The sequence below is a fragment of the Spermophilus citellus genome, assembly GCF_964194105.1.
Source record: "Spermophilus citellus genome assembly, chromosome: 10".
Lineage (NCBI taxonomy): Eukaryota > Metazoa > Chordata > Mammalia > Rodentia > Sciuridae > Spermophilus > Spermophilus citellus.
Genome location: NC_138197.1, coordinates 8,155,214 through 8,164,985, shown reverse-complemented (window position 1 = coordinate 8,164,985; position 9,772 = coordinate 8,155,214). Strand labels below are relative to the sequence as shown.

The window sequence follows — 9,772 nt, the reverse complement described above, 5'->3', positions numbered from 1 at the left end:
CTCTGTCCCCAGTGCCTGGCTACCCCTTGGACAAGCCACCAGCCTTTATCTGCCCGCTACTGTGGGCCTGGCCTCCGCCCAGCAACTTCCTGTCCCCGCCCCAAGACAAGCTTTTCCATGACATGGCCTTTGGGGGTGGGGGGGCAACAGACCAGAGAGACAGGAAAGAGGCAGGAGCCAGATCTTCAGGGACTGAGGAGCTTGGGGGTGCGTGTCTCACGGTCCCAGCCCACCTGCCGCTCAGATCAGAGCCACACATGCACTGGGTGTCCACGTGCATATGACTATGTCCCCTGGCCCGGGCAGGATAGGCACAGAGGGGATGTCTGGAAGTGACCAGTGAGCTGACCCTCACTCTCTAGTCTAGGAGCAGCAAAGACAGGGTGGACATGAATCCGGTCCTGAACAGCATGGCTGGCCCACTGAGCCTCGGCCATCTGCTTGCAGCCGGGGCTTCTTCCAGTGTAGTCCTTCCCACAGACGCCCACACAATGACTTCCGCTGGGCCCCTTGATGGTTCAAACATGGCTGGGGGAAAGTGGTCACAGGGGCTGCGTCCTGTGACACACAGAGCCCTAGGTGGCCCTGTCCTCTCCCTGGGTCCAGGCCAGGTAGCCACTAAGCTGTGGCCCTAGGGGCCCTATCCAGCACAGCCAGTAGCTGCAGTCCCAAGGTGCCCTCCTCTCCCTCAGGAAATGAGCCCCAACTACAGGGAGGCTGGGTGCAAGGCTGGGAGCAGGCCTTGTCCTGCTCTGGAGAAGCCAGGGGCCTGGACTTATCGGTGGTGGCTTTATAACTTGGGTGCTGGGGTGGGCAACACCTACAGCCCTGAGAGAGACTGCCCAAGCCCAGGTCCCAGCCAGGATACCTCCCCTGTACCCCAGCTAACCAGTCACACCTTCATTTTCTAAAGCTTTATTTTACAAAATGTGTAGATGTTTTTCATTGGTATCATTTTTTTGAAATTAAATTAACCTCCTCCTACCCACACCCTGAGGCAGGAGGAGGTTGGGTGGGGACAGGGTGGGTCAGCCCAGGCAGCTAACCGGTGGAAGCCACCTCTTCCTCGTCGCTGCCATCAGGGACTGCGTCTGTCCCAAAGTAGCGATCCCCAAAGTTCCCTGGAGAAAGAAGCAGCCCAGTATGGAGCCTCCTGGGGAGACCAGCCTTGCTCACACATACCACTCAACAGGCTGGCGGCTCACCTATGCCTGGGATGATGCGGAAAAGGTCATTGACCCGCTTGTCCACAGCTGTGGTGATGATTCTCACTCGTGGGAAAGCATAGGCCACGGAGTGGACACCCATCTCTGCCATCAGCAGTGACAGCAAGAAGATCTTGTCCTCGGGCACATCGTGGTCCTGCCAAGCCAAGGGCCAGGTAAACACCAACTGCACAGGGCCTGCCTGCAGCCCATTCAGGACCCACGTACCAGGAGGACACAGACGGCCATCATGGCCGCTGCGCCAGTAGACACCGTACAGTCCATCAGGATCACGTGGTCGTCACTGATGTCCTTGGGCAGCCGAAGATAGTGGAGCTGTGGGAGGCCATGAGGTCAGCGGAGCCTGCCCACCAGGCTCTGGGGTGCCATGTGGCCTTTCCCTGGGCTGGCCATCCTGTAACTCCCATGCCTCCCCAGTTCCGCACCTCGGGCTCCCCCGTGAGCTGGTTGGTCTGGATGAGGATGGTGCCGATGCGCACGTCTTTGCACACAGCGCGCAGAGCAGGCTCCATGGTCTCCCCAGCACGCAGGATGGATACTCCAGTGATCTAGGGGAAGGGAGGGCTGAGCCAATGGGACACCCAGCCCAGCCCAGGTATCGCCCTTCCAGGGTGCACATACCTGCTTTCCAGCATAGCACTTGCCAGCGTAGTCCTGCCCCTGTGGGGTCTGCACCACACAGTCCTGTGCAGAGGGGGTGTGTCTGGACGTGGCCCTCACAGAGGCCCCACCCCCTTGCCCCCAACTCGATCCCTGCCTACCTGGAAGGGCAGGAAGGAAAGCGCATGCTCGATGAGCAGCCGCATCAGTTTCTTGGAGTAGAAGATGAACTTGTCCCGACTAGTCTCCCTGTCCCTGTCCGGTGGGGTGGGTGGGTGTGCTTAGGGGGGGCTTAGGGGGGTCCCACCCCACCTCTATCCCACCCTGCCCCTCCAGCCGGCCCTCACCTGATGATGGTGTGCATACCGCGCACTTGCGGGGTGCTCTTGAGGACGCTCAGCGTTTGGGGAAGTGGGTGGCTCTGGTGCGCTGAGGCCAGGGCCGCCCTAGGGACACAAACAGATTGGGGACACTCAAGACTGAAGGCATCTCATTCTAGAGCACCCTCTCCCCACAGGACGGCTGTGCGTCACCATGGGGGTAAAGCAGAGGGGACAGCGGGCGCACAGGGTGAGAGCAGGCCGCTGGCTATGGCTGTCTGGGGGGACCTCCCACCCCAACTCCACAGGAGGTGCAGCTCCTGGAGAGGGAGCACAGACACAGCGTCTGGTCTGCGGAGGAAGCGCAGGCCCCGATGTGAGGCGTCCTCTGAGGCTTGGAGGGAACAGAAGGGCCGGTGGGATGGGGCTCACCTGCAGGTAGGGCTCAGCCCCCAGAACGGGCAGCTCCCGACCTCTGCCTGGAGTAGTGACCGGGCTGAGGGGTCAAACCCTGCCCAGGCCCATCCCCAAGTGTTGCCCAGTGCTGCCCAGTGCTGCCGCCTGCCCCACCTGAGGCCGTGCCTGGCGGGGGGGACATGAGAGAGGCAGAAGGGGGAGGGAAGGACGGGGTACAAGAGGGCACTGGGAGAGGTGGGGCCGGTAGAACAGGAGGAGGGGTGCTGGTGGCAGGAAGTGGGAGGGAGGAGCGGGCGGGCAGGGGAAGGTGACAGTGTGGAGTGTGGGGGACAAAGGCAGGATAGAAGGGAGGAGTCTGGGGAGGAGGGAGGGATGGGGGGGCTCAGGGCGCGGGCCTGGAGGAGGCAGCTGGGGCGGGTGCGGGGGTGGGGGGGGCCCTGCGGGCAGGCGAGCGGGCAGCGGGGCAGCACACAGCGAGCACAACCGAGCTCTCTGCTCACATATCCCAACGCAGCTCCCTCTGCTCGCCAGTGAAGAGTGTTCAGGGAGGGACAGGCAGGAAACGGGTACACAGAGAAGAGAAGAGAGAAGACTCTTAGTTGGGAGGGCAGAGGCATCTCTGCAGATGGTACAGCACGGCCACCAGCTGGCCAGAGGGAAGAGGAGGCCCAGCAGGGCTGCAGCACCCACCCTCTGGGTGGAAGGGCCCTTCCCCTGCCCACCAGCCGCTTCCTGGACAGGAGGAGACACTGGGGCCACGGGCCACCACTTCCTTGGCAGACCAGAGAGTGGAAAATGGAGCTGGCCACCCCTGGACACTTTTTTTTCTCAGGATAAAGGCTCCTAGAGGGAGCTGAGGGAAGGCCTGCAGCACCTGTCTGGAGACCAAGCGGAGACTCATGCAGGGAAGGAAGCGGCACAGGGTGGGCCCAGAGGCATTGCCAACGCTCTGACTGAGGCTCCCAGAGGTGGCTCGGCCAGAGCTCCCCACCCCCAAAGAAAGCCTGGGAGGAGGGCAGGTCCCTCGTGGTGACACATCAGGGGCAGGTGCTGGTGTCTGCCTGCCCACTGGGTAGACAGGGTGGGGGACACAGCCTTAGCCCACCACAGGTGTGCTGCAGGGCAGCTATACGGCAGAGCAGGGCCCAGGCAGGGAGGCAGGGAGGCAGGGAGGGCAGGGCCGAGCCCTCACACCACCCCAGCAAGAGTCCCCTAGGCCATGAGATGGGGCAGAGGAGGTACAGTAGCCCTGGAGGCAGACCCAGACCCCAGGCTGCTGGGAACACATCATGGCCACATTCCTGGAGACCTGGCAGGGCTAGGTCAGGAGAACAGCTGTGCTCTCTGGGGCTGAACCCCACAGACAACCCCACTTGCAGAGAATTCTCCACGATTTCTGTTCAGCATAGGTGCTATGTGATCTTGGGCAAGTTACTTAACCTCTCTGTGTCTCAGTGTCCTTATCTGCCAGCAATGGGAAGCAGAAGCAGGGCTGGGGCTAATCCACTCCTCTGCATGGGGAGGGGCTGCCCACTGGTCTGGCTTGGTAACAGCCCAGACCTGGAGCTAAGTTGAAAGTGAGAGCCAGGAATGCTGACAGGCAGAGTCTCATGTTAAGGTCAACATTTCCATTTCCAAGAACATGAAGTAGAGCTTCAAGTATAATCTATTCTGATCAGTCAGTCTTGCTGAGAGCTGTTGCTGGGTTATCACAGCATTTTGGGGGTCTGTCAGCTGCTAATGGTGAATAATTTTTGGAAATAAAATAAATATTAATTAGTTTATAGGGACAGCATGTTTTATACTATCACATGAAAGCTATTCCAAGATACAAGTTTTGGAAGCAAAAAAAGTGTTTTTTAAAATTTTTTAAATTTTATTTTTTTAACTTAAACTTCTGACTAATGATTTTGCAGAATGCCATTAAACTTGTTAAGTGGTTTCATGTTATGTTACTCAAAGTCTAGACAATAATGTGCATTGATGTTTTTCAGTGTTTGAATATTTGCTATATAATTCTTTAAATCTTAATGAATAATACACAAAAAGTATGATATAAGGAATTCCCAGTAATTTTCAGAACTGAAATTTCTTGTTTCCAATCTCAACAGATTAATATTTTTCAGGGAATTTTGTGTCCTTACTGTTGTTTTTAATTAGTCATTAATTTTCACAGTTAATAGGAGTATTATGCTACATTGTATTTACAGTTCAGTTTGGTGGCAGGGTATGGTTTGTTGTGGTTTGGAAGTGACATGTTCCCCAAAAGCTCATGTGTGAAATAATGCAAGAAGGTTTAGAGGAGAAACTTTGAATTATGAGAGTTTTAACTCAATTAGTGAATTCATCCCTGGTGGGATTAACTGATTTGTAACTGAAGGCAGGTAGGATGTGACTAGAAGAGATGGGTCCTTGGGAGCATGCCTTTGAGGTACATATTTAGTGACCTGAGCTTAATCTCTATGCTTTCTAATCATCGTATAAGTTGCTTCCCTCTGCCACACTCTTCTACCCTGATGTCCTGCCTCACCTTGAGCCTGGAGGAATGGAGCTGGCCTTCTATGGATTGAGACCTCTGAAACCCTGAGCCAGTGAATAAAGCTTTCCTCCTCTACAATTGTTCTGGTCAGGTCTTTTAGTCATAGTAGCAAAAAAGCTATCTAAAACAGTATTAGTACTGTAATTTGTGTGTGTGTGTGTGTGTGTGTGTGTGTGTGTGTGTGTGTATGTATGTGTGTGTGTATGTATGTGTGTGTGTATGTGTGTGTGTGTGTGTGTGTGTGAACACACGAATATATATTTATATGTTGTTAGGGTCTGTAAACAAGTCTGGATGGCGCCTGGCATTTTGCCAGAGGGAGTGGTTTATGAAGTAACTCCAGCGAGCCATTAAGTGTGGAGATTTCTTATTGGTTGACTGCTGTATCTAGTTTATGTTAATTAGATAAGCTGTGTGGAATGTATAAATACCTCTGTTGTCCTACAATAAACAGCTCCCACTCCTGCTGTATCAATCTACACAAGTTGCTCGTCACCCCCTGTCTATTTTGCCCAGCCAGCTGGACAGCGGCAATATGTAAATTTGGAAATATATAGCTTTTCTCTATTGCAATGTAGTAAATTTTAGGGGATTATTATTCTAATTGAGAGAAGACATTTTTAATAGAAATAGAAAAAGAATAAGACATACATGTCACAATATACTGTACTGTCATGTTTATGTATAACTAAAAAGAATAAATAAAATTTTAAAAAAGAAATAGATATTTCATGTGTGTGTGTGTGTGTGTGTGTGTGTGTGTGTGTGTGTAGGGGAGGGGTCCTAAGGATTAAAGCCAAGGCCTTGTGCATGCTAGGCAATTGCTTTACCACTGACCCAAATACACAGCTCAGAAAGATTTTATTTTTTTTTCCTGAAGTAGAACAGTTAAAAATTTTAGACAGACTAAAAATGGAATTAAAGGGGAAGGTTGTTGAGAATGTAAAATCAGACTTGACTATACAATTTCCAGCTTGAGTGATTGAGTGAAGACTGCTATGGGCAAGGCAGGCAGAACAGCAGGCTGGTGAAGGAGAGCATGAGTGAGTAAATTAATTTGAGATTGGCTAAGCTGCAGGTGTTTGTGAGCATATAAAGTGAGATGGACAGCAGATATGGGGGAATATGAGTGTGGAATTCTGGGAAGACATTTAATCTTTAATCATTTAATCTGTAAAGGTCTTTGGTAGGTGTTGACATACAGGTGGAATGAAACTGTGAAGTGAGAGAGAGGAAGCCCTAAAAGAAAAGAAGGTTAGATGTTAGTGAAGCAAGAGATAGAAATGGGAACCTTAGAGAATGAGGCCCACCACTGCAGACTAAAACCCTAAGGTAAAGCTTATTTATTCATTCATTCATTCATTTATTCATTCATTCATTTATTTATTTATTTATTCATTCATTCATTCTTAGTTGTGACTGGGAGGCCCCCATCACTCTTGAACACCCATCCTTTCTGTTGTTGCCCCAGGTTTCCTTGACTACCCTCATATTAGTCAACCCTAAAGAGTTGTTTTAAACTCAATTGTTTTGAAAACAATTATTTTGTTTTAAGTAATAAGTACAGGATAAACTTAGATTAAAAAACACATTAAATCATCCCATTATGGGAATAAGGAATTATAATTGTATACCATCAATGGAGTTAGAAAAAGAGAACCATCAAGATAAAGTTTCCAATGTATCAAATTTATCCTTGTATTTTTTTCATTTTATAAAATCTTTGTTTTGTTTTAAAACCAAGAAGTCTTTGCCTAACTGTAAATCCTAAAGATTTTCTTCCATTTTTTAAAAAGGGTTATTATTTTACATTTTGCATTGGAGTCTGTGATACATTTTCCTCATTACAACAGTAAACTCCTAGGCAGAGAGTCACTAATGGTATGCTCTTTTGAACTAGTCCCATGCCATGGGAGATTTCCTTGCTTGCTTCTAATAAATCTGCAATGGAATTCTCATCCTCAGTCATCTGCATACTTCCTTCTTCAGGTGCATGAGACAAGAATACTCCAGTGCTCACAAGATCCTGTGTTATATTAGCAACCTTCAAAAGATAGTAGAAAGAAAGACAAATAATAAGAGAAATTGAAAAAAATCAGAGATGTAGGAGAACAATTGAATTAATTAAATTTCCTAGAACTCAAGGTAGGTATGGTTGAAGAAGAAAATAGCCAATAAAACCATATACTGTTTGGAATTTTCAAAATCAACTATTAGATTTGCATCTAGGAGATTGTTTGTGTACTTTCAAGTGCTATTTCAATTGAATGATATGAAAAAATGATATGAATAAAAACCATATTACATAAGACATGAAAACAAGACATTTGGAACTATGTGGGGGAAATAAAAAGAAGGAAAGGAGGAGAAGGCATAATTTTGGAGGTGGAATAAAATAGGAAAGTATAGAAATACAGCTGGTAGAAAAGAAGACGTAATGTAATTAAATTGTCTCAAAGATACATAAAAAGAGAGGGAGCCCTTAGAGGAAGCAGAGACAGGATAGGGGCCTAGAGGATCATGAATCTTCCAGCATATTTATAAAACACCCCATTTTTAGCCATCAGCCCTTAAAATGACATTTTTTTGCAATAGATTTGAATGTAAAAGCAACAGGCTCACAAGGTGTGGTGGGCTGTTGATGAGAATTTTCATTGAAACTGGCAGGAACATCGGGAACCAGCTGTTGGTTATAGGTAGATCATTTTAAAGTAGTTTAAAAATCTAAGGAATAACTCCAAGTTTCTTTGCTTCAGATCATAAGACTTCCCCATGTATTTTACCCAAGAAAATCACACACCTTTCAGAGACAGAATTACCAGCTGTCATGCAAGTTTTTCTCTATGATGCATTTTATCAGTGAATTAAAGAAACCAATGTATATTCTGCAACTGGTTATTATAAGGGTTATTTAATATGTAAACGTTGATAAAGGAGGTCCTGATATGTTTAGTGTTATATATTTCACTTACTGAGTTGGTGGTAATGCCTTTTACTATAACTTCTATATCAGTGTTATAAACCCCATCACATACACACAGGAAATGATATCCCTGGATATAGACAAAGAGGTCTCTTGCACTGCTGTGCAGCTAGCTCTCTGAAGCACCTTACAGAGCTCTTCAGTAAAAGCCCTCACTTTTATAATGCTATCTACAGGCATCCTCACTTCTGAGTCAGTCTGTTGGAGTTTTTGCATTCTTTTATATCAGTGGCTCCAATTCAAGAATTCCAGAGGTGGCACTTTTATATTAGGGGCACATGGATGTTAAGGGTATTGAGCTCTCTAAGCTCACTGCTAAAGTTCATATCCTGGTTCCACTACTTAATCTGTGTGACAGTGAGTAAGAAACTGAATTTCTCTGTGCCTCAATTTCATAATAGTTCCTAATACCTAACCATGTAGCATTGTTCTGGGGCTTAAGTTAGAAAATCTTCAGATAAGACTTTTTAAACATTTTTTATATTTTTCTGACATACACAAAGTACTCCATATATAATAGCTTTTCGTTGATCATAGGCTTATTCCCCTTGTTATAATAGATCACACTTTCAAATATCTTAATTGGGTACTAAGTAAATGGAGTGAAAACAGTAAATATCTAAGAATGTAATTGTGTAGTGCTCAAAACATGTTCTGTGTGTGAAAAGGAAAAATGTAAATTCTGATGATGCTTTGACAAGAGACCTAATAATGTTTCAGAAAGAGAAGATGGCTGTCAGCTGGTATTTTTATTGTCTTGAACCTTACCTCCCCCTTAAATTATAAATAACTGAATAGCTAGAATGCCACCATATTTCCTTTGCTACCTATATAAAACGTGAATGCAGAAGTAAAGTCTCTTGCATTGTAAGTGGTTTCTTAAGCTAACCAAGTCCTAAAATAAAGTGAGGATTTTTGTTTTCTCTTTTTCTTAATTAGTTTAGCCAGTTTAGATCTATTTTATTTTCTTAAAAATTCTTAATATTTTATATTTTTTTCTGTTGGTGTACTCTTTTTATTACTTCTTTTCAATTTTGCATAAGATTAGGATTAATTTTGATATAATTATAAATGCATGGGTTATAATTTTCTCTAATTCAATCGCTGGTACTTCCTTTTCCCTCCCCTCCTTCCTCACCTGATTCCCTTTCCTCTACACTCTTCTGAAACTATACTATTTTAAATATGTGATTTCCTCTACACTCTTGATCTTTCTGCTATTCATTCATAGTTTTTTTCATTCATTTCTACTCGAATATTTGTTATTTTCTCCCAAAGTGAGGATTTTTGGTTCCCATTTCACGCCATTTCCCATGGTACCAGTGAGCTAAGACAGAATATTCCTACAGTACTTTGCAATGGGAAGACAGAATTTCTTGTGTCAGGAATGACAGAATGCTGTTCGGACTGGGAAACCCTGTGGGTAATTTCATTTTCATTTGCTACTGAAGCAGAAAAATCAACATGCTGTGTGTCAGAGTACAATGAGAAATACTTCTTGGCAGTTTGAATTTCAGCCATTGGTGAGGGGAGAAATACCTGAAGCAGGCTGTCAAGGTGTAACTTCACATAGATAAGTCTGGTTTAAAGTAAGCAGGTAGTCTGCATTCTGATATTATCAGAAATAGAAAGGGCCCTTTAGCTTGAACCAAATGCCTTAGGGAATTAGAGTTCCTGTGAAATCTGA

At 46.5% G+C, this 9,772-nt stretch overlaps 1 protein-coding gene across 1 annotated transcript; it reads right to left on the bottom strand.

Moving 5' to 3' along the window:
* Nucleotides 1–899: 899 nt before the first annotated feature.
* Nucleotides 900–3,186, bottom strand: LOC308658538 (uridine-cytidine kinase-like 1). The gene is made up of 8 exons (XM_081311292.1): nt 2,579–3,186; nt 2,174–2,272; nt 1,988–2,081; nt 1,848–1,910; nt 1,652–1,774; nt 1,434–1,541; nt 1,206–1,362; nt 900–1,121 (listed from the first exon to the last, which is right to left on the bottom strand). The coding sequence occupies exons 1-8, from the start codon at nt 3,178–3,180 to the stop codon at nt 1,042–1,044; spliced, it is 1,326 nt and encodes a 441-aa protein (XP_081167418.1). The 5' UTR covers nt 3,181–3,186; the 3' UTR covers nt 900–1,041.
* Between the last annotated feature and the right edge of the window lie 6,586 nt (nt 3,187–9,772).

Bases quoted from the DNA above. Each gene is read 5' to 3' on its own strand.
- LOC308658538 (XM_081311292.1), bottom strand. From the start codon at position 3,180: ATGCCTCTGCCCTCCCAACTAAGAGTCTTCTCTCTTCTCTTCTCTGTG. The intron at 1,911-1,987 runs GTAGGCAGGGAT...CCCTCTGCACAG, and splicing joins TTTCCTTCCTGCCCTTCCAG to GACTGTGTGGTGCAGACCCC. The intron at 1,775-1,847 runs GTATGTGCACCC...CCCTTCCCCTAG, and splicing joins AGTGCTATGCTGGAAAGCAG to ATCACTGGAGTATCCATCCT.